General features: G+C 43.5%; 1 protein-coding gene across 5 annotated transcripts in view; it reads right to left on the minus strand.

Moving 5' to 3' along the window:
• LOC126259326 (condensin-2 complex subunit G2-like) overlaps positions 1–25,180 on the minus strand; it is a 306,542-nt gene that overhangs the window by 133,661 nt on the left and 147,701 nt on the right. For all 5 annotated transcript variants that reach the window (XM_049956017.1, XM_049956015.1, XM_049956013.1 and 2 more), the window contains exon 11: positions 13,667–13,813. In XM_049956017.1, the coding sequence (XP_049811974.1) occupies positions 13,667–13,813 (147 nt within the window). The remainder of the gene's footprint in view (positions 1–13,666; positions 13,814–25,180) is intronic.

Genomic DNA, 25,180 nt, shown 5'->3' on the forward strand with positions numbered 1-25,180 from the left:
GTTCACATCGATTTTGCGGGCCCGTTTCTCAATGGCTTTTGGCTCATTGTCATTGATGCTTATTCCCGATTCCCATATGTGGTTCGCTGCTCCTCAACCACTTCAGAAGTTGCAATCCAGGCACTAGCAAAAATCTTTTCTGTGGAAGGTCTGCCAATCACCCTGGTCTCAGACAATGGACCGCAGTTTATTTCGCAGACCTTCCAGGATTTTTGTAGGCGCTTCGGTATTCGGCACGTTTGCTCTCCCCCCTTCCATCCACAATCGAATGGGGAAGCCAAGCGCATGGTGCGCACATTTAAGACACAGATGAAAAAGTATGTGCACGAATTTCCTGCAGAGGAAGCCTTGACGTTTTTCTTGACGGCATACCGGACCACACCAACGGGCGACCGCAGCCCCGCAGAGCTCCTCCATGGGCGTCAACCTAGGACTCTGCTGCACCTCCTCCGGCCTGGTCCTCGCCAGTCTTCACAAAACGAAGTAGCTGGCTTTCCACTGGGTATGTCGGTCTGGGCCCGTGGGTTTGGTCGCAATCCACGTTGGATACCGGCGGTGGTCCTGCGCCGAAATGGCCGCCGGCTCTATACCTTGCAGGCGGGGGATTGGGTGGTACGTCGTCACCAAAATCAGCTACGTCCACGTTCGGGCACCCACCCTCCGACTTCTCGGACACCGGCTTCCCCATTGCCGGCACCTGTATTGGTTTCACAGGGGACGTTACCTCCTCTCCCCGCTGTGACTCTGCCGCACTGCGATGGTTCTCGGCCTTGGCAGCCTCCAGTAGCTCCAGCACCGGCATCGCCATCATTTGAGATGCCCCAGCGAGAGCCGGCCCCCCTAGCAGGTTCGGTTTCTCAGGGGGCTAGTTCACCTGTGGTTGTCCCTTCCCCTTCGTCCCCACCACTGGGTCTTGCCCCTCCCGAGGTGGAACGGGATCCGGAGTTCGACAGCTTGTCACCCGTTCTGTCCCGAGCTCCGGTTGTGGGACGACGGGGGCCTCTTCGTGTGGGTCACTTCCAGCCGTATTCGAAGGTTCCAGCTCGAGGGTTGGCAGATCCCCTCGACTCGGGCCATCCAATGGATGTGGAGGTCATCGCTCCTGCCCGACGCTCCACCTTCCGACGCAGTGGATCACAGTGGCTTCACCCCCCCGAAGGAGGAGGAGTGCAGTAGCCACCAGAAAGATCGCGGGAGGCGCACATTGGCACGGCGCGTCACGGGCGGTAGTTGCCGCAAGTAGAGTCCCGTCCACCAGAGGGCACGCGGGAATTCGGACGCGACCTCTGCCGGCGTAACAACAAGAACAACAACAACAACTCCAGCAGCACGGGCCGTGCCCAGTCAGTCAACATCGGGCATGCCTAGGACACAGTCCCGGTCTACGCTAAGTGAAGTGCGACGTAAACGTGAACAGTGTTACTACACAATTGGCGACGAGTAGGGTCATTCTTTCGCGTGTTGCGTCGTTGTTCCGGTCTCGCAGTTTCTCCACGGCATGGAGGATTTGGTGCGAGTTTTGGTTGCGCAGCAGACGGAACTCATGGCCACCATGAAACAAGTGCTTCCGGCGTTGCTCTCCACGCCGTCTGCTCCGGCGCAGTTCCCTCCTCCCTTTCCCCCGTATGAAGAGACGGCGGAGGATTGGGACGCATATGAACATCGCCTTTGGCAGCATTTCCAGGCGTTTCATGTTGCCGATGCGGAGGTATGTCGTGCTCTCTTCTTGTCTTGGATATCTCCCTCGCTGTATCAAGTTTTGCGGCAGCTAGCGCCGTTGCAGGAACCCTCGTCCTTGTCTTTTGACGCATTGTGTTCGTTGCTGTCTTCATATTATCGCCACCGCACGCATGTTGTGGCGGCTAGGGTCGAGTTCTATCAATGCAAGAAACAGCCCCATCAGTCTTACCGGGCGTGGGCCGCTACCCTGCATGGTCTTAGTCGCAAGTGTCATTTTGTCACGGAGCAGTCGCGAGAGTCGTATGCCCACGTTATGGTACGCGACGTCATTGTTCGTTCGGCCCCTGATAGGGAGGTCCGGCAACGGGCCCTGCAGTTAGAAGACCCTTCCCTCGAGGAAGTTCTGTCTATTGCTCAATCGTATGAAGTCTCTCACGCGGCAGGTCAACAGCTGGAAGCGTGGTGCGACGTCGCGGAGGTTCAGGGTGGCGCGGCCGCGTCCACTGTGTCCGGGGTGGACGACGTGCGAGCGGTACAATCCGGCCGTTACGGCCGCTCCCGCACGGCGCGTAAACAGAATTCCGGCCGCCGGCCCCTGTTGCCGTCCTGTGCGTCGTGCTATATACATCACGATCGGTCAGAGTGCCCCCAGCGTTGGGCCATTTGTCGCAAATGTAATAAAAAAGGTCACATTGCTAAAGTTTGCCACTCAGCCTCAAAAGCATCGAAGGAAGCAAGTACAGAGGACATGGACGTTGACATTCAGGAAGTTTCATCGGGCCAGGCTCCCGACGCATCGGCCCACAAACTCTTTATCGAGGTGTCGGTTCGGTCGCGCCGGTTACAACTGCAAGTAGATATGGGCGCGGCAGTTTCGTTGTTGAATGCACAAACTTATTCCGACCTTGGATCGCCCCCGTTGGCGCCAGTTTACCGGCGTCTACGCGGTTATGGTAAACAGTTCATTCCCCTACTGGGTCAATTCACTACCGACGTGACTTACAAAGCAGTCACTCGGCCTATTACTTTTATTGTTGTCAGTGATGCGAGCTCCGCTAACCTTTTTGGCCTGGATGCCTTTCAAGCTTTCGGTTTTTCTATTGCTGACACCATACAGTTGGTCTCCGAAGACGTTCCCTATCACTCATTGGAATCTTTGATCTCAGACTTTCCAGATATTTTTGAGGAGGGCCTGGGGCGTGTTTCCGATTTTGAAGCTCACTTAACGTTGAAGGCGTCGGCTCGCCCGCGTTTTCTACGCGCGAGACAGATCCCCTTGGCTCTCCGCCCTCAGGTAAAGGAAGAGCTAGACCGGCTGACAGCCCTAGGGGTCGTTCTTCCCGTTTCTTCCAGTGAGTGGGCTTCGCCCCTCGTTATTGTCAAGAAGCCCTCAGGAAACTTACGTCTTTGTGGCGATTTCAAGGCCACCATCAATTCCCAGTTGGTGGTGGACACCTATCCTTTGCCTCGTGCTGATGAATTGTTCTCCGCCGTGGCGGGTGGCCAATATTTTTCGAAAATCGATCTGTCGGAGGCTTATCATCAGATACCTCTTGATGAGGACTCCAAACGGCTGGCGGTCGTCAACACCCCGTTTGGCCTTTACCAATTCCAGCGGTTGGCTTTTGGAATATCCAGTGCCCCGGCGATATTCCAGCGTTATCTTGAGCATGTCACGTCGACAATCCCTCATTGTATTAATTACCTGGATGACATAATTGTCACAGGCCGCAGCACGAAGGAACACTTGCACAACCTTCGCACCCTCTTTCTCAAATTCAGGTCTGTGGGCTTGCGTTGCAACCTGCAGAAGTCAACCTTCTTCCAACCGTCCATTGAGTATGTGGGCTACACCATATCTCGGCATGGCATACAGCCACTAGGAAGTTTGGTCCAAGGTATCGTCAACCTTCCTCGGCCCACTTCGCTGAAAGAGTTACAAGCTTTTTTAGGCAAGATAGCCTATTACCACCGGTTCATTCCCAGGGCTTCCACTATAGCCCACCCCCTGTACTGCCTTCTGCACAAGGGTGTTCCTTTTGATTGGTCGCCTGCATGCGAGCGAGCGTTCACCTCGTTGAAGGGCCTCCTCACTTCAGCCCCTTGTTTGGCTACTTTTGATCCCCGTAAGCCGTTGGTCCTGGCTACAGATGCTTCGCAGTATGGGGTGGGGGCGTTCCTGGCCCATCGCAACGCGGACGGTTCCGAGCAACCACTAGCGTTTGCGTCTAAAACGCTTAGTCCCGCGCAGGCCCATTACTCCCAGGTGGAAAAAGAGGCTTTGGCCATTGTCTACGCTGTTACCAAGTTTCACCCTTTCTTGTACGGCACGAAGTTTCAGTTAATCACTGACCATAAGCCGTTAATATCGTTATTTGGCCCCGCCTCTCAGATTCCGGATAGGGCGGCCCACAGACTACAGCGCTGGGCCTTGTTCCTCTCTAAGTACCATTATGACATACATTTTCGCCCTACAGGACAGCATGCCAACGCCGACGCTCTTTCCCGTCTTCCGGTGGGCCCGGATCCTACGTTCGATCGAGAGGAGATTATGTGTTTTCATTTGGATGTGGCATCCCGCCAAGCAGTTGATGGCTTTCCGATCACTAGTTCTCGAGTCGCCAGGGAAACGGCGGCTGACCCGGTTCTCCGGCAAGTAGTTCGCCTCATTCAGCAGGGGTGGTCCTCCCGCCCTCCGGGCCGGGCCTCGGACCCTCTTCGTAATTATTTTCTTCTACGAGACCGCCTCTCGGTCTTGGAAGGAGTTCTCCTTCTGGCTACCGATGATACAGCTCCCCGCGTGGTTGTTCCTGCAGGTTTACGAAGGGAGGTCCTCACGTTATTACATGCGGGGCACTGGGGTGTTTCCCGTACTAAAACCTTGGCTCGCAGACATGTGTACTGGCCCGGTATTGACAGAGAAATTGAGCACTTGGTGGCCGCCTGTTCCCAGTGTGCGAGCCAACAAGCATCTCCCAGGGCAGCGTTCTCTTCATGGCCGCCGGCAACCCAAGCATGGGAACGTGTTCACATCGATTTTGCGGGCCCGTTTCTCAATGGCTTTTGGCTCATTGTCATTGATGCTTATTCCCGATTCCCATATGTGGTTCGCTGCTCCTCAACCACTTCAGAAGTTGCAATCCAGGCACTAGCAAAAATCTTTTCTGTGGAAGGTCTGCCAATCACCCTGGTCTCAGACAATGGACCGCAGTTTATTTCGCAGACCTTCCAGGATTTTTGTAGGCGCTTCGGTATTCGGCACGTTTGCTCTCCCCCCTTCCATCCACAATCGAATGGGGAAGCCAAGCGCATGGTGCGCACATTTAAGACACAGATGAAAAAGTATGTGCACGAATTTCCTGCAGAGGAAGCCTTGACGTTTTTCTTGACGGCATACCGGACCACACCAACGGGCGACCGCAGCCCCGCAGAGCTCCTCCATGGGCGTCAACCTAGGACTCTGCTGCACCTCCTCCGGCCTGGTCCTTGCCAGTCTTCACAAAACGAAGTAGCTGGCTTTCCACTGGGTATGTCGGTCTGGGCCCGTGGGTTTGGTCGCAATCCACGTTGGATACCGGCGGTGGTCCTGCGCCGAAATGGCCGCCGGCTCTATACCTTGCAGGCGGGGGATTGGGTGGTACGTCGTCACCAAAATCAGCTACGTCCACGTTCGGGCACCCACCCTCCGACTTCTCGGACACCGGCTTCCCCATTGCCGGCACCTGTATTGGTTTCACAGGGGACGTTACCTCCTCTCCCCGCTGTGACTCTGCCGCACTGCGATGGTTCTCGGCCTTGGCAGCCTCCAGTAGCTCCAGCACCGGCATCGCCATCATTTGAGATGCCCCAGCGAGAGCCGGCCCCCCTAGCAGGTTCGGTTTCTCAGGGGGCTAGTTCACCTGTGGTTGTCCCTTCCCCTTCGTCCCCACCACTGGGTCTTGCCCCTCCCGAGGTGGAACGGGATCCGGAGTTCGACAGCTTGTCACCCGTTCTGTCCCGAGCTCCGGTTGTGGGACGACGGGGGCCTCTTCGTGTGGGTCACTTCCAGCCGTATTCGAAGGTTCCAGCTCGAGGGTTGGCAGATCCCCTCGACTCGGGCCATCCAATGGATGTGGAGGTCATCGCTCCTGCCCGACGCTCCACCTTCCGACGCAGTGGATCACAGTGGCTTCACCCCCCCGAAGGAGGAGGAGTGCAGTAGCCACCAGAAAGATCGCGGGAGGCGCACATTGGCACGGCGCGTCACGGGCGGTAGTTGCCGCAAGTAGAGTCCCGTCCACCAGAGGGCACGCGGGAATTCGGACGCGACCTCTGCCGGCGTAACAACAAGAACAACAACAACAACTCCAGCAGCACGGGCCGTGCCCAGTCAGTCAACATCGGGCATGCCTAGGACACAGTCCCGGTCTACGCTAAGTGAAGTGCGACATAAACGTGAACAGTGTTACTACAGAAACAAATGATGTATTTTATATATACAGGGCTATTACAAATGATTGAAGCGATTTCATAAATTCACTGTAGCTCCATTCATTGACATATGGTCACGACACACTACAGATACGTAGAAAAACTCATAAAGTTTTGTTCGGCTGAAGCCGCACTTCAGGTTTCTGCCGCCAGAGCGCTCGAGAGCGAAGTGAGACAAAATGACGACAGGAGCCGAGAAAGCGTATGTCGTGCTTGAAATGCACTCACATCAGTCAGTCATAACAGTGCAACGACACTTCAGGACGAAGTTCAACAAAGATCCACCAACTGCTAACTCCATTCGGCGATGGTATGCGCAGTTTAAAGCTTCTGGATGCCTCTGTAAGGGGAAATCAAAGGGTCGGCCTGCAGTGAGCGAAGAAACGGTTGAACGCGTGCGGGCAAGTTTCACGTGTAGCCCGCGGAAGTCGACGAATAAAGCAAGCAGCCGACGGTTTGGAAAATCTTACGGAAAAGGCTAAAGCAGAAGCCTTACCGTTTACAATTGCTACAAGCCCTCACACCCGATGACAAAGTCAAACGCTTTGAATTTTCGGCGCGGTTGCAACAGCTCATGGAAGAGGATGTGTTCAGTGCGAAACTTGTTTTCAGTGATGAAGCAACATTTTTTCTTAATGGTGAAGTGAACAGACACAATTTGCGAATCTGGGCGGTAGAGAATCCTCACGCATTCGTGCAGCAAATTCGCAATTTACCAAAAGTGAACGTGTTTTGTGCAATCTCACGGTTTAAAGTTTACGGCCCCTTTTTCTTCTGCGAAAAAAACGTTACAGGACACGTGTATCTGGACATGCTGGAAAATTGGCTCATGCCATAACTGGAGACCGACAGCGCCGACTTCATTTTTCAACAGTATGGTGCTCCACTGCACTTCCATCATGATGTTCGGCATTTCTTAAACAGGAGATTGGAAAACCGATGGATCGGTTGTGGTGGAGATCATGATCAGCAATTCATGTCATGGCCTCCACGCTCTCCCGACTTAACCCCATGCGATTTCTTTCTGTGGGGTTATGTGAAAGATTCAGTGTTTAAATCTCCTCTACCAAGAAACGTGCCAGAACTGCGAGCTCCCATCAACGATGCTTTCGAACTCATTGATGGGGACATACTGCGCCGAGTGTGGGAGGAACTTGATTATCAGCTTGATGTCTGCCGAATCACTAAAGGGGCACATATCAAACACTTGTGAATGCCTAAAAAAACGTTTTGAGTTTTTGTATGTGTGTGCAAAGCATTGTGAAAATATCTCAAATAATAAAGTTATTGTAGAGCTGTGAAATTGCTTCAATCATTTGTAATAACCCTGTATTCATACCATTAGTATGTGATTCTGTTAACAGGAAAACTACTTTGTCAAATATTTTGAAAACATAAGTCAGAAAAGAAAGTGGATGATATTTATTATAGTCTTTCCTATTACTTTTCATATAAAGTGTGCCAGCGGAAGGTGTTGCCAGCACACTGGTTGGCAAATACGTAGTGCGAAGAACGATACTAGGCGTTGGATCGAGCGTGCCTATCACAAGAGAGGCCAGAGTCACAAGAGAGGCCAGAGACACACACCAACAAGAAACACCCAGCCAATGCCCTCTCAACAGCATGTATTTAGGCCACCACCGCTGACCAGAGGGACCAGAGGGCTCAGGCACTGACTCACTAACTCATATTCCAGTTGGCATCTGTCGGTTCACATCGCAGGTTACAACAGTAAGAGGACTATTACAGATGAGTTTCTACCATGATCATGGATTCTATTCCAGTAGCAGCTTCTTGTAAATAAAGAACCGCATTAATTCACATGAGCATTTGTGTTGCAGAAAGACGATACCAGCCACCCATAACAACATCCTCTCCCTTGCTTTTATGGTACAAGGATACTACATAAAGAAGTTTAACAATTGCATATTTTAATCTGTTTACAAGAAAGTTTCTCTTTTAGTGCAGCACTGTGTACATCAATAAGATCATGATTTGTTGTGTTAGAACAACTCTTCAGAATTCTGTTTTTTAATGGCATTTTTTGTAACAATTTTTCTGCTGTATTTAGAAAATGCTTATTAAAAATAGTTGCAATTTATTAATTATCAGTCATGTTATAGTCATTCTGTTCTGTTGTGATCTTGTGCACTGAGTAGTCATCCTAATGCATGTGCACCTTCAGGGTGTATACAAGGACGAGGAAAAAAAAAAATCCTGGATTTTTCCCAGGAGAAAATACACTTCTTCCTGAGTGGAAATAAACATTTTCCCTGGTGAAAATATACTTTCTCTATGTTAAATGGCAGTGTACTTTTCCTCAGCGACAATATACTTTTCTTCCTCTGGGAAAAAACTGGGAAAAACATAGAAATTTTTTAGGACTCCACAAATTTTCCAATGTTCTTCAGTAACAACTCACATGCCCATTTTTCTGAGTTCTTCCCTACATAAAACAGTTTGTTTCAATATTTCTGATGGTTCAATTTTGAAAAATGTGGATATTCCTCCTTTTTCCATACTTAATTTCCATGCAGACCCGGCCAGAGGCTGGAAACTGTCCAAGATGATGATTAATTTACATGAAGATGGTGCTAGCCTATAATCACACACATTTAACCTTTTTTGCCTTGGTGGCAAATTGGTGTTTGAACAGACACAGCATATCAACCATCTCTACAGAGTTTCACAAAACACACTTAAGTTCATTTATGTTTCTCAGTATCCTGAGAAACAATCTACTCTTCTGAAAACTGTTAGCTATCCTATGATTTCATTCTCTTTCCATTTCTTTTGTGCAAATCTGTAATAACCTTGCACTGAGCAATATAATGTATTCCTTCTGACTCATTTATCCAAAGGGATTTGACATTATATGCTGATGTTCCCATTAGCACAGTCAGCATGAAAGCGGGTTAGTCTGTCCTTCACTCCCCATCTTAAAGGTACATGCCACTGTTAGTAAATCCCCCATTTCCCAATTGCAGCAACACATTCAGAGACTTTGCTGCAGTCAGCAACAATCAACTCTGTTTACACATGTGACAGTCATTCAGTTCATTTAACGCTAAGTCATTAGCCTAGCTGTTTCCTGCTCTTCTCACTATGGGCACTTGATTAGTTGCATCAAAAACTTTCCATAAAGTCTTTGGCTAAGTGTAGCACTTGATTTCACTATACTTGTGATGACGTATACTAGGTTGGTGCATAAGTTCGTGGCGCTTTTGTTTTGCATATTGGTATTCAAGCTGCTTTGGTTTTATTTATCAATTGTAATTTTTTATTTGTAGTTCACTGATACTATTTGAGTTAGTATACAGTCATTTTGTCATTTGGTGACAGTGAAAGGAAGTGCGGACTCTAGGAAATGGAGTTCAAGTGGAGAAATTGGAATATTTCCAATATATTCTTCATTTGAGTTCAATAGGGGGGTGACAGCAGGGGAGGGAGCCAGAAACATTTGTGCCATGTATGGGGATAATGCCATTGGACAGACCACAGCACGAACATGGAGTTCTCATTTTAAGGGGGATCATTTTGACATTAATGGCTCTCAACATTCAAAAATACCTTCAGGGTTTGATAACGATCGTTTAAATGCATTAATCCACAATGATCCACATCAGTATACTCAAGAGCTGGCAAATGTGACGATATGCGATCATCGCGCAACATTTGCATACAATGGGGAAGGTTCAAAAATAGGGTGTATGGGTCCAGCATGCTCTAAATCAGAATCACAAAAATCAGCGGGCACCCATGTGTACACCTCTGCTTGCCTGTCACCAAATGGCGCATGAACAACACCGACCATTCCTATCCTGTATCATTACTGGTGACGAGAAATGGTGTCTATGCTAACATGAGGAAAAGAAACAAATGGCTGAGTCAAAACGAAGCAGCAACTACCTGTACAAAGATCTGTGTACATCCACAAAAGATAATGTTACGCATCTGGTGGAACAGCGACGTGTGGTGTACTATGAATTGCTTCCCCAAGGTGTAACCATCATTGCTAACATTTACTGTCAACAGCTGAGATGTCTTTCAGACAATATCCGAGAACAATGACCATGAAGACTGCGTGAAGTGATGCTACTTGATAATGCCCACTGGCATTCTGCTAAACTGACGAAGAAAACTACACAGGAGTTGGGTTGGGAAGTCATTCTGCATCCATCTTATTCACCTGATCTTGAGCACTCAGATTTTCACCCTTTCTGCTCTCTATCAAACAACCTTAAAGAAACTTCTTTTCCAGATGAAAACATGCTCTAAAAATGGATCAACAAGTTCATTGCCTCAAAACCCCATGATTTCAACAGCTGTGGAATCAAAAACTTGCCCCAGCATTGGCAGAATGTTGTAAATAGTGAATTATTGATGACTGTGGAAAAATGGTTTGAAACCTAGTACAATCGGGTTCGAAATATTAGGAATAAATGAAATGTGGATAATCTGGAGAATACAGAAACCAAATGAATATTTAAGGAAAATAAAATAAAATCTCAGAATGGGATAAAGATGAATTTCAATAAGCACTACAAAGTCTGAAGGATAGTAAAGGAATGGTAATCCCATCATAGCATCAAAATCCCAAAAGGATGTTCAAGAAAAAAATGACCAGTTCCTTGCTCTGGACAATTATAGACTGCTCTGAGAAAGAAGAATTCTCAAAGATTACAGTAAAAGTAAGACAACTGATTGTCAATAATGGGTTGAAATGCAATAATCCACACATCTGAATTGCTTCCTATCCCATGCAAATAATAATAATAATATTTAATGTAATAATGAACATCTACAATGGAAAATCAGTCTTCATAAATGCAAAAGTAAAGCATTATATCACTGTAATAAGTACTCAAGCACTCTACACAGCAGAATGTATTGGTTGACTTAAAGTAGGAGAAGTGAAGAGGCTGCAGAAAAAATTAGGAAAAAATCAGAAAAATCATTCGAAACATTTTGAGGCAGAGGGTAACAAAAAATCTCTATAGGAAACTACAAAAGCTTTCACACATAATTCAGGAAAAAATGGCACTTTCTTTGGACATAAAAAGCAGTAGCTGAGACAGGTTTATAGCCTATCGCTGATGTTATTCGAACTATACACTGAACAAGCAGTAACGAGAAAACCAGAAGAAATTTGGAAAAGTAATTAAGGAAATGAAAACTCTGAAGATTGCCGATGACACTGTAATTCCATCACAGTCTGTAAAGGACTTGAAAGATTATGTACGGAATTGATAGCATCTTGAAAATAGATATAAGATGACAACAGACTGACAATAGGAAGAAATGTGTTTGCAGTGTTGTGGGGGGGGGGGGTTGAGGGGGGAATATAAACTTAAATATTAGGAAGTCTTTCCTGAAGGCATCTATCTTGACTTTAGTCACATAAGGAAGTGTAACGGGAATGATACGCAGTTAAGACAAGAACAGAATAGAAGCTTTTGAAATATGGAATGAATGCAGAAGATTAGATGGGTAAATTAGATAATTAACTGAATGAAATTGACTTGAATCAGGCAGGAGGGAAATTTATTGCATAAAAGAAAGGTAAAGAAAATACATAATATCCTGGTATCAAAGAATCACCAGTTTGGTAATGGAGGGAATTGTGGGAGGTAAAAATTGGAGAGGAAAACCAAGTCTTGACTAAAGCAAGCAGGTTCAAATGAATGAAGGCAGCAATAGTTATACAGAGATGAAGGGGCTTGCATAGAAATTAGTAGTGGGAAGAGGTGCCTCAAACCAATCCTCGGTCTGGGAAGAAGATGAAGAAGAAGAAGAACAAGAACAAGAACAAGAACAACACAACACCAACATCACCAACAACAACAACAACTACTACTACTACTACTACTGAGGAAACAGTAGAGTGGCAGAATAAAATAATATTGTGGGAAAACAAAAAAAGAAATACCACAAGGAGAAAGAAATCACAAACATTTGTTGTGCATAGTCCATAGTTGGATGGATTTGACGAAAAAAAGCAAACAGAAACTTACTTAAAATAACTGTTCTGTTTTAAAACTCTTGAGGAACTAGGGAAGTGACAAACAAAACTGGGGATAAACCTAAACGTGAACAAGAAAGCTGTTACCGTTTTTAATGATTTGCAAAACATCCAGCATGGTGTACAAGAAGTCTGTAAGTGGAGAATGGAAATCAAGTGGAGATTAGAAATAAACTATAAAGAAGTATGAGCACTATGTAAGGAACATCACTTCCTAACAATTATTAATGAAAGTGAAAGAACACCTAAAATAAAGTATGGAGTGAGTCAGGACTGGCTAATTTACCAAACTTACTCAACAAGTTTACTGAAGGAATTACTGCTGTATCTTAAAGGATACCTTACAAAATGAATTAAAATACACAACAGACAGATTCAATAACGAATACAAACAGAATGCAGAAAACAATAGCAGCCATGATGAAACAGTATAATTTGATAACAAACACGATTAAAATCAAACTGTTCATAACAGGGTAAGAGTGTTTTCAAATCATTGCTCATGTCGCACCCAAAATCCAAGACTGAACAGGTAAACAGTTCTGCATTTAAAGGAACATCTTTTACCCTCTTTCTCTTGTGCCTTTGTCCTGCACTGCTGCAGGGTTGTCATGGTTACCAATGAATCTAGGATGGTTAATCCAAGTGACAGCTGGATGTCCTACCTATCGCCACCCCCTTGGACGTAACATGTATATCCGAAATGTCTGCGTGTAGCGTTACTCATGTGGGAGTGAGCAAAAGTTTTCTAAATGCTTGCAAAACTTGTAGTTGAGGTGGGACTTAGATATTAGTCCAGTATTCACCTAGCTGGATGAGGGAATTTGCCTAAAAATTACATCCAAGCTCACCCTCACACTGGCCCTCATCATTAATCCACTGGGTAGTTTCAACTTGGGCTCAGTGCTCCTTCCCATCCCAGAAGCAGTGCTTTGATATGCACATCTATCTGAATGGGAAAAAGAGCATTGCTTATGATGACAAGAAATACACTCTGAAATCATACAGCAAGTAGCCCTTGTTAAATAGATATTCCACCAAAAAAAGAAGTCTCTAAATGAATACGTCGCTAAACATCCAGATGTTGGCTAAATCTTTACCTAGGTGTGCTACTTTATGGAAAGGAGAGTGATCAATGAGTGAAACGGATGAATAGCAATTACAAGCAACAAAAATGTGGTTATGGAAGAGAGTAACAAGTAACAAGGAGCATCTGGACATGGTGGGCCGGGGGAAACCTTGAACTCACAACTGTAGGGACTTACTTTGTGTACGGAGACAGAGAATAACAAAAACTTACAAAATTTACATCGAACTCTGTATGAAAGTTTGCACATGATTAATACTAAAACATGACATAGGACTTAACATTGCATAGCTGAAGCAGTGTGTGTGTGTGTGTGTGTGTGTGTGTGTGTGTGTGTGTTTTTTTTTTTTTTTTTTTTGATGTAATGGAAGTAATTTCATGAAAAATATTTGAGAAAACGAGATCACCTCCAGCCTGGCAAGAAGGTGGTTGAGTGGTACAATCAACCAAAACTTTATTGAGCTGGCATCTTTACAGGCAACCAGCATCTCCACAAATGCAGTCCGGACTCTTGCATTGGTGTCATGAATTCCATCTTGCATATGTGGAAGCACCTAAAAACGCAAATGCTGCAATGAAATTTCACATTCTATATGTAAAGCAATGAAAGTAAGTAACACAATCTATAAAACAGAATAATGGCCCTATGGCTAAAAAGTAACTGCATATCTCTCTTGGACCACAAATAAATTACAAATGATTTGTAAGCAAGCACTTCTACCTTCCAAACTGTTCTCTATCACTTAAAGTTACTGTGACATACAAGACAATTTTAGATATATCATTCACATTTATGCCACAACTTTTAAAAAAAAATGTTAAGGGCATACAATAGGGGTTCTTAAGCAGCATGGGAAAAAAAATATGCACATAATTTTAATTCCCAATTATATGCCCCTACAAGCTGTATACAGGGTCATTCCACGATGATGCTAAAAACTTTCAGGGATGGTGGAGAAGGATAAATGTATACATTTGATGTAAGAGACGCCATTCCAGAAACAACAGAGTTGAATGTTATTAGCGACAATCATTCCAATATCTCTGGGCAGTAGAAGAGGTCCAGTGTCAGATGTGTCAGAACAACTTTCATTTATAACATTTGACTTGCTCGTTTCCAGAAGAGAATCCCTTACCTCAAACTGATACATTTGCCCATCTCCCTCACCCTAGAAAGTTTGTAACATCACCACAGAATCACGCTGTAGATGACGAAATAATCAAATACAGAAGAAAAGGTTCTGATTTAGCTCTCCTTCACACCAAATTCTCAGACTAAGCGATGGAATATGCTGTTAATGCTTTCTCAACACATTTTTCATTTCTGTTGATTCAGTTCAAGGGGTAGCTGCTACACTGTAGTATCACATGTTTTCTTAGCTACATATTCATTAAGGTTTCATTAAATAGTCACACAAGTTAGTAGAAATGTGTGAGTACTTTGATGAGGATTTTTTATGTTCGACTCCAATCTTAATTATGAACAGAGCTCTAAAACTTCAAATGGAAAGTGTGCTGATACATACCACTCCAAAGAAGTGAAGTGTGTCCCATACCTTCTTACTGATCAATGATACACACAATGGAGAATTATAAAATCAGACGCTGAAGACAATAGTGTGCCAGAGATAAAAGTGCAGATACTGTGTGGAGTTGTTATTCTGATTCACAAGTGCTGAGCTCTATTAAAGGACAACACATGTCTTCCACACAGTATAGCAATCACAGTAACTTCATGAGAGGAAATACCTGCTCATATTTGGGAATAAAAATGCTGTGGATCGTGGCCAGCCTTGGTGATGTGCTGAGTTTCAAAGCATAGGAAGAAACAATTGAAGCCTAATCTCTTCCATTCTTTCCGATTCAGAGTTCGAACATGACATATTTAACCAAGAAAGTTTAATTGTAAACAAGTTAAGATATGTTTTGCGAAAACAATACTCATGTCAATGCTACTAAAATCTCACACTTTATTTAGTAGAGATTAGAAATATGGTGTAATAATTCTTAACAGCAACACAAGAACAGACAGATCAGAAGTGTGTTTGGTAATTACGGGCACTAACAGCGAGGTTATCAGCACCCTTACACATATTAAAAGAAACGAAGTGGGTAAAATGAATACAATTGCTGTCACACAGTGACAAGGAAACCAATAAAATGACGCATATTCACTCACTCTCACCTCACTCACGTTGACTCACAAAATCACTCAATATCACATACCTTAAAACAACAGAGAAAGGGTGAAAGGTGCTATACCTGGGGTTACAACGTGTAAAAAGTAAGAGGACCTAAAAAATCAGCACAAGGAAATGTGAGTGGCTGACCATTTACAAAAAACATGGGTGTTAACACACGGTATGTATTTCCTAAAATTTTAGGAAAAAAGTTGGACAAATCACAAAATCTTAAAACTGGCCACATTCATTTGAACGTTACTTAAAATATAGAGCAGATGTGTCAGCAATACTGCTGCTGTCCTCTGGTCTGAAAATAAAACATAGTCTAATAAAATGTGGCACACAGTGATCTGTATGCCACATGCACCACACATTGGAGGCTCCTCTCGCTGGAGCAAGAAGCCATACACCGTAGGCTGTGGCCTATGCAAAGACGAGTAAGGAGAACCCCCCTTCCTGTCTGTGCAGCTGGAAGGAAGTACACCACAGCCGGTATGTGGACTTGACTAGATGGAGTTTATTGTCTGTTATTTCCAGCCACTCATCTTCCAATTGATGCACGAGTCCGTACAACAGTGAGATGATAGCATCCAGGGGGATAGCATACTGAACTAACTGAGGATCACGACACACCTCCTTGGCAGCTATATCAACCGTTTTGTTCCCCGCAACATCCACGTGCCCTGGCACCCAGCAGAAAGACACCACCTTCCCCAATCTCTTTAAGTGGAGAATGGTATCATGGATATCCTGAACTATTTTTTTGGCTGGATACACATGTTGCAGAGAGACTGAAGGGCAATTTGGGAGTCAGAACAGAAGAGGAATTTAGCAGACATGACACAGCTCATCTCCTCCTGTGCCCTCAAGGCTGCAGATAATTTAGCACTGAATACTGTGAACTCAGGGGCAACCAAATCTTCAGGACACGATCTGGAAAAACAACAGAGCAGCCAACGGAATTCTCCCACTTAGATCCATCTATGAATACAGTTACATAGTGGTGGTGCTCATTTAAAAAACTGTATTAAAGACAGAAGCAGGATTGCAATCTCTACTGTACTGCACTAAATCTAAAATTACTCTGTGCTCTGCAGTAACCAGGCAGTTCAAATCCCAGATTTTGGCCTGTCTGCACTCCACACAAAGGGACTCAAGCACACACTTCACGTGGATCTCAAACAGACTCATTGACTGTGGATGATTGGTAAAAAGGCATGCCTCAGTTGGACAATCAACATTATGGTACGCTGATGGATGGATGTACACACCTGTTGCATCATGAAGAGCTGCTGTCAGATGGTAAGTGGTGGTTCGTCAGCCTCAGCACAGACACTTGGTGTGAGGCTTGTCCAGTAAGCATTCATGGCCAGCCTGATCCCCTCGTGATGCACAAAGGCCTTGCTGTACACTGTGCACCCACAGTCAAGCCACGATTGCATGAAAGCCCTATAAAACTGGAGCAGATTCACCCTGTCTGCTCTCCACACCTGTGACTAAGACATTTAAAATGTTCAGTGCCTTTGGGACCTTTGACTTTAGGTTCTTGAGGTGTGGTATCATGTTGAAGCTGCATGGGCAGCTGTACCTGTACACGCCATCCAAGCTCTGTTCGACTCAATGCCCAGGCATATCAAGGCCATTATTACGGCCAGAGGTGGTTGTTCTGGGTACTGATTTCTCAGGATCTATGCACCCAAATTGCATGAAAATATAATCACATGTCTGTTCTAGTATAATATATTTGTCCAATGAATACCCGTTTATCATCTGCATTTCTTCTTGGTGTAGCAATTTTAATGGCCAGTAGTGTACATCTCCTTTGTCTCACCAGAGATGAACATTCGACTCCTCTATGGGCAGCCATACCACACTGCCACAAGTGGCTTCCCCCTTACATCCTAGAGTTGTGTATTCAAAATGCTGGCATTTAAAACAATGCAATGACTTGGGGACATAGGGTCACATTTTTGGGTGAAGAAAACCAGCCTTGACAGGCTCTGGGAGTTTCGTGCTGATGAACGAGTTGTATTTGATCAGATTACCTTCCACCATTTTCATGATATTCAGCCTCCTTGGACCCACGCAACTTTCAGGTCATCTTTCGGGATATCCACCAAGTTCCTGCACACCACATCACGTTTGCTGTAGTTAAATGTGGTGTGGAGCTCAGTTTCAATGGCTTATTCTGCAAAGCTTTTTGTTTTCTGCAGATTTGTTACTTCTTGAGAACCAGAGGTTTCAACCAACATCGTGCCATTGCACAACTGACTGACAAGTTTTAAGATACCTGCTATGCCTTGTAAACCCTTCTGAATGTAAAAACATGAAACCTTTTCAAAGCTTTCCTTTCACCTTTTACCAAAAAAACATTCTGTTCTGCAGCTGTGTTCTGTTACTAAACACCAAACTACCCTGAACAAATCCAGAGCCTGTCAGACGAGGCCTCTCAAGCAACTGGGTGTTGGTATCTACCAGCAGTCCACCCATTCTGTTGGGAGGAAGAGGAGAGAATTTCGACAGTTCTACTTTGGTCCCACAATCAGCTAAGGAAATAAAAATCCATCTAGAAAGAGCCCCACATGCCTTGGTAAGTCTTATACAACTGAGCGGCAACAGGTTTCCCATAGGCTGCCCATTGGTAAAGCCAAGATCGCCATTCCCTGTGACACACAAAATTCCATTGCCACACTGCTTGATGACCACTGAAGCATGCCTAAAGCTTATGATGACTGAGAATTGGTGGCGCTTACCAGTCCCCAGGTCAGGAACTGCACCATCACAAAGCCCATACACACAGCATTCCTATATCATATCTGCATAGTATTTGATATTATAACAACAATATGAAATAGATAGATTTCTACTCACCACATGGACAATGCATTAAGTGGCACACAGACAATGCTACATTTTATCAGCTACTGAACTAAGTCCTTCACCAGATGTAGAGAACACACACACACACACACACACACACACACACACACACACACACACACAGAGAGAGAGAGAGAGAGAGAGAGAGAGAGAGAGAGAGGTGCAGTCAGCCACTATCATCCAGGGCACTAAGGTCCGACAATGATTGCATCTACAGTGAGCAGTGATCTCGGCTGGGGTAAGTAGTGGTAGTACAGAAGCGATGTGAGATGGGGAGAGGGGAATTCTGGAGGTAAACAAGTCACAGGTGGGGAAAGATATGTGAATGATGCATGCAAAAGTATGCAGGGACACAGCAGAGACAATATAGTGGACTGGTAGGTACATCTGGGGAGAGGGGAGGGTGGATTAAAAAAGTATTATCATGTAATTTACTAAATAGAACATTTACAGCATCAAGAAGGTAAACACATTCATACACCAGAATTAAATATCTCACAGTAGTAGCTGTAAGGCAGCATATAAAATCATGCCCGACAGGTTACACACACTGGATATTTATACAGTGTATATTTCTGCTCAAAGTATCTCTGAAAGTGGCCCTCCCCTCCCATCATCATGGAACATCCAAACTATTCTCTGCCATCACCTGGCCATCAGAGAATACAAGAATTAGGCTCAATTTTATGAGGGGCTATGATGGCAGGTAATATTGAGCAGATGTTGCCAATGAGTCACAGTGTCAAGTTCAAAGCAACCAAAGGGACAGTGGCACAGGGCATTCAATGAAAAGCTCTCAACCAGATTGCACCTCTTTGCTGAAAAACATGAATTGTATATGTGATATGGATGACCTCATTCTTCTTTAATGTTTTACACAAATACAGAAAATGATGTGAACAAGCTGAAGATACAAACATCTTACATTTTAGCCACTCTTATTATAAGTAAGCTGTTAGCTTGAAACTTTGGTGTTATGGGAGCAAAATCACAACATCATGTCATTGACTGCTGAAAGTAAGTAGCTTTACTACTTTTTCTTCAATGTCAATAAACTGCAGAATTTTTAGCTGCAAAAGACAGGTTAGCAGAGTTGGAAGTTGAACTACACAAGACAATGGCTATCAGAACTAAATCGGAGAAAATATTTTATAACAATAGGGTTGAAATTTGGGTGACAGACCATGTTGAATTACACACAACTATTCAGAAGAGACATCCACAAGGCATACAATGTACATTAGGTAAGATAAATGATTGAAGACAATAAGAATATGAAGAAAATAAAGCAGAAATTAATGTTGAACATATTCCATATTTAATTCACACTAGATGCCACAGGAGCTATCAGTGAAGAGTACAACCATCCAACATTTCTTTAATTGTACATACAGTTAATGAGAACAATCACAAACATAAATAGTTAATTATTATTCCATGACATTACAGAAGTAACACAAGATGAGATGTATAATGCCATTGTAATTACGAGGAAAGTGTAGACACTCGAAGATGATAGTGTTTAAACACAAATGCTTAGGACTGCAGCAAAAGTAAAACAAAATAAGCCTGCAAAATTAGTTACCAAAAGTTTTGTGGTGTTAAATATCACTTCAGATGATCGATGTATAACGCTACATTTACCTATCTGACAAATGATATTCGTAAACAATAAAACAATATGACAGACTATTTTATAGGAGAATGTATGTATTGTGCTCTTTTATTGTTTATTTTTCACATGGTGAGTTATATTGAGGGATACCACATCTTCAAGGTGGGGTGGGTACCACAGTAAATCCATGAGAGAAAGTACCTGCAGGGGTGTTTGTGCACATTACTTGTACCGCTGGTCCAAGTTGGAGTAACTCATCAGTACTAAAGCAAAAGCCCCAATTGAACAATACTGAGATTGACTGGAAAAACAAACAAAAACTGTAAATATATTCATTCTTATTCCAGACTGTCAAGCTCTTTTTAACAATCTGCCATTCCCCCATCCCCTGCAACATGGAAACCATTAGTCCACGAGAAAAAAGAATAGGGCCTTTTCATAGGAAATTTAATGTAGTAATTTTGTATGGGAAACATTTTCAGTAGAAGCTGCAATTTTTTTAGTTATTCCAGAAAAACACAAAAAGCGATGTCTAAATGCCCTCTCAGCCCCACACTCACACATTACCAGAGAGAATTTTTAGCACATTGCTCGTTGCACTTCTGTCTACCACTGTACAAAAGTTTGTGACTATTCAAATTTTTTCCCCTAATTTACCTTCATTGACTGGACTAATTTTATAGAACATTACAGACAATTCCTGAAATCTCTCACAGTATGATCACATGCTTCACAGGAGACAAAAAACTGTGCGTCTAGCAACCTCCTCCCCATAATGCAAAAGATATTCACCAAATGGGTAAATGTGCTAAACTCAAAGTTTACTTAAACCTTATAACATTCTTAGGTTTTTAAGATCCAGTCGACAACACTGTGCAGCTGAATTTTATCCAGATATCAGATTCCTTGTACTGATCTGAACCTCAAACCTCCCCCCTTGTTTTCCCTCACTCCCACAAATTTAATATTCCACAAGATTATTTCTCAATAACTTCCACTAGTATTAATATGAAAGTCATATTTATTTATTGTAAGAGCAAGCACAATTAATATCGAAATTGCCAGTTCAAGGAGTTTCACATGGTTCCTTGAATAGGGCTTCTCGAATTACTTTTATACATCGATTGTATTGTGACATCAACAGATAGCCTCAAATTTCTTGCCCCATCCCCCTCTCTGGTACTAACTATCAGATTATCTAGTAGCTGTGTTGATGGAAATTGCATACTGTTACAACTATTTGTGGTTTTAACAACCACACCTCAACAGGAGTAAGGGAGGGCCTGGCTACTCTGCCAGGTGCCACTCTACAGAGCCATCAACAATCATGGCTGTCCACATAATGGATACAAGGTTTTAAAAGAAAATTGCCAAGAAGAGCATACTAGTTAGATTTGGCTCTCATGTCGTCACCAACTCTCCATATCATGTATCTAGACAATACTGTACAATCTGCGGCACCAATTCTTCAACTGGAGTTGTGTACAGTTCACTTTTCAGATGAGATCAGAAAAAGATCGAGGTCAGGTAATTTTGTGGCCAAGCTACAGGCCGTACTCAACTTATGTGTCTTTGACCATACTGGTGTTTTAGGTGTCGTGTTAACATCCCCAGCAAAATGTACCAGTGCTCTTTCATGCACCTACCACATTCCCCAAACATAGATCAGGGTTGAAATTTGAGCCCAACTGGGATGGAGACTTGAGTTCATATTTCAAATATAACTGTACTAACTCAATACTTCATACTTAAGTCAGTACCACCACACATATTTGCAATAATCTCACAAACAGCTAATTTGGAGACCCGTGTTTGGTGAAACGCTTTTACTTTTTTTATTATTGTATTTACTCACGTCAGTGTTCGCTGTTTATTATGAAACATTCTGCGTAACTTTATCTGCAACTCCAGTCAACTTGTACAAACTCAATATGACACACTAGTGAATGTTTCTGCACCATGTCGAACTCACAGTCAGTTTCAGTACATAATTGCACATATGCTACTGTGTCACTGTATTCCTTTCTACACACAGTGCATAATATATAATGATATTCAAATGCTGAGGGCCAAGAACCAAATGTGTGGCTTCTCATACGTATTTAAGACTGACACTCAGGATTTGTACCCTTACAAATGACATTAAGAATGAGCAAAGACTAAAATTCACAGATTTTGAGAAAACTTTTTAAAATCTATACTAAAAGTCATTGAGAAACCAGCATTAGTATACTGAAGAACTTAATCATTAAATACATAGCTTCAACAGCTGCCATCCCTTCCACACCAAAAAATCCCTCCCGTACAACCTAGTCATGTGTGGACAATGTATATGCTGTGACAAGAACCACCTTAACCAGTGTACTGAAGGCCTCACAAAGGTCTTCACTAATAGGCAATATCCTCCTAACCCAGTCCAGAAACTGATTTCCCATGCTGTATCCTCATACACCCCTAATCCTCCCACCATTCCCCCAAGAATCAGCTAAAAAGGAATGCACCCTTGTCACCCACTATCATCCTACACTGGAACAACTGAACCCTATCCTATGCCAGTGCTTTTATTATTGCTCATTCTGCATAGAAGTCAGGGATACCATACCCAAGATCCTTCCCATCCCTCCTAAAGTGGTGTTCATTGGCCATCCAACCCACACAAAGACATCCTAGTCTGTCTTATGCCACTCCCACTCCAACCCTAACCCTTAGCCACAGGGATCATATCCCTGTGGCAGATCAAGGTGCAAAACCTGTCCAATGCACCCACCAGCACTTCCTACTCCAGTCCTGTCACAGGCATCCTACTCCATCAGAGGCTGTGTCACCTGTGGAAGCAGCCATGTCAAATACCAACTCCGCTGCAAATGCTGCACAGCTTTTTATGGTGGTATGACTACCTACCAACTGTCCACTAGAATGAATGTCCACTGATAAACCAGGGTGTATACATGGACAAGGAAAAAAAAATTCCCGGGTTTCTTCATTAAAAATACACTTTCTCCCGGGTGAAAACACGCTTTTTCTGTGTTAAGTGACAGTATATTTTCCCTTATCAACCCTTTGAATGGTTATGGTTTTATACATGGGCGTAGAATTTCCCAGCACTTTAGAAAACGAAACTCAGGGTAAAAAAGACACGTTTTGGAAATATCTTTGATGTGCAGCAACGTGTACACTGCATATTTTCATACTACAAAAGTATACATTGGAATTCCACCAAACACCGCATGTTACTTTCTGAATCATTGAAATCGAGATTGAAATGTGCTTCTGTAAGCCAGTCAAAGATCATGCCACTTGATCTCACCAGCCGATGACAGCGGATATTCAGAGCATAGGACATGTGATGCAGTCAGCCAACAGCAACATCACTGTTAAGTAGCACGAACACACAAACAGGAAAAGTTAATAGTTTAAATTGATATACATAGTGTTGCTACAAGAAAAGCAAAGCTTTCACGTATAATATTGTCTCTAAGGTTAATAAGCTGTAAGAGAAGCTAAGCTTTCGCATATAATGTTGATCTTTTTTTCACGTGTTACATTTTAAGATGTATCACACAAATGTGCCAGTAAAAATTTTAGTAATCACATAAATGTCTGATCTTCAGGGTTCAAAATTCTACTAAATGGCTCAACATCAAAGAGTTGATTTTTAAATGAGAGTCAAACGCTCTGCGATTTAATAAATTCATGGTACATTCTTGCAAAAAGTTCAACTTACGTAAAAGGATATTTACTTTGAAAGTAACAATTTTCAAACCATCATTCACAATATTTTCCCACGACCTGTTAGAAATAGGTTCGTTTCAGCAGTTGCCAGAGAGCGGAGATAACAGGCAACACCGCACTTGCGCAGCTATCATGATGTAGGAAGCCCCTTATGTATATACGTGAAAAACATTGAAAGATCATACATTATGTCATAAAAGAAACAAGACATCAGAGGATACTCCAAGAGCATCAATATTTTGTGAACCATACTAAAATGTGCACATTTAAAGTGCATACTTAAAGTGCACATTCTTATGTCCAGATTCCCAATGAAGTAGGCCTCAACCTGATATTAAGCTTTTCAGTGTGGTTTTCGGGATGTAAATTTTCTTGGAGAATCAGCACTGTATTATATCATGTTTGGTTCTTTATTATGGCATAATGCCATACGTGCTAGAAGATGAAAACGTGTACTTGAAATGCAGCGAACAGCTGAAACTAGCCAGTACTGTGGAATTTGAAATTTCGTTTCAAATACATTGACTGCCTCTGCAGAAAAAGTTAATACAAGTCAAATTTCTTTAGCAAACAGATAAAATTAACTTCATTGTTCCGCAGGGTGGTAAATGCTTGACTGTCAGAAAGGTGGAAATAAAATAAAATCTGAAATTAATGACATATTTTAGCCTTCCATAATTATGTGAACGTATTTTAATTCACATGATAGCTCCCGGCCACAGATATCCGTTTTGTTTTCATTTGACGTGAGAGTACCGTATTTACTCAAATCTAAGTCGCACAAGAAGAGAATAGAAGCTTTCGAAATGTGGTGCTACAGAAGAATGCTGAAGATTAGATGGGTAGATCACATAACTAATGAGGAGGTACTGAATAGGATTGGGGAGAAGAGGAGTTTGTGGCACAACTTGACTAGAAGAAGGGATCGGTTGGTAGGACATGTTCTGAGGCATCAAGGGATCACCAAATTAGTATTGGAGGGCAGTGTGGAGGGTAAATATCGTAGGGGGAGACCAAGAGATGAATACACTAAGCAGATTCAGAAGGATGTAGGTTGCAGTAGGTACTGGGAGATGAAGAAGCTTGCACAGGATAGAGTAGCATGGAGAGCTGCATCAAACCAGTCTCAGGACTGAAGACCACAACAACAACAACAAGTCGCACTCGAATCTAAGCCGCACCTGAAAAATGAGACTCGAAATCAAGAAAAAAAAATTTTATCGAATCTAAGCCGCACCTTAAATATGAGACTCGAAATTCAAGGGGAGAGAAAAGTTTTAGGCCGCACCTCCAAATCGAAACAAAGTTGGTCCATTGTAATATGAGACACAATTCAGGTAGAATGAATGACGATACAGCTACAGTAGGTTCGAGTCGTAAGCTTAGCAGTTAAGCTTTACTAGGTAGCCATTGTTATGCGTCACGCGCTCCGTCCATATATATACGGGTACCTTTCCTGTTTCACGTGCTTCGTCTGCTTTGAATTGATTGCTTGTTTTGCTTTGATCTGG

This window comes from Schistocerca nitens, chromosome 5 (assembly GCF_023898315.1).
Source record: "Schistocerca nitens isolate TAMUIC-IGC-003100 chromosome 5, iqSchNite1.1, whole genome shotgun sequence".
In the NCBI taxonomy this organism is placed as follows: Eukaryota; Metazoa; Arthropoda; class Insecta; order Orthoptera; family Acrididae; genus Schistocerca; species Schistocerca nitens.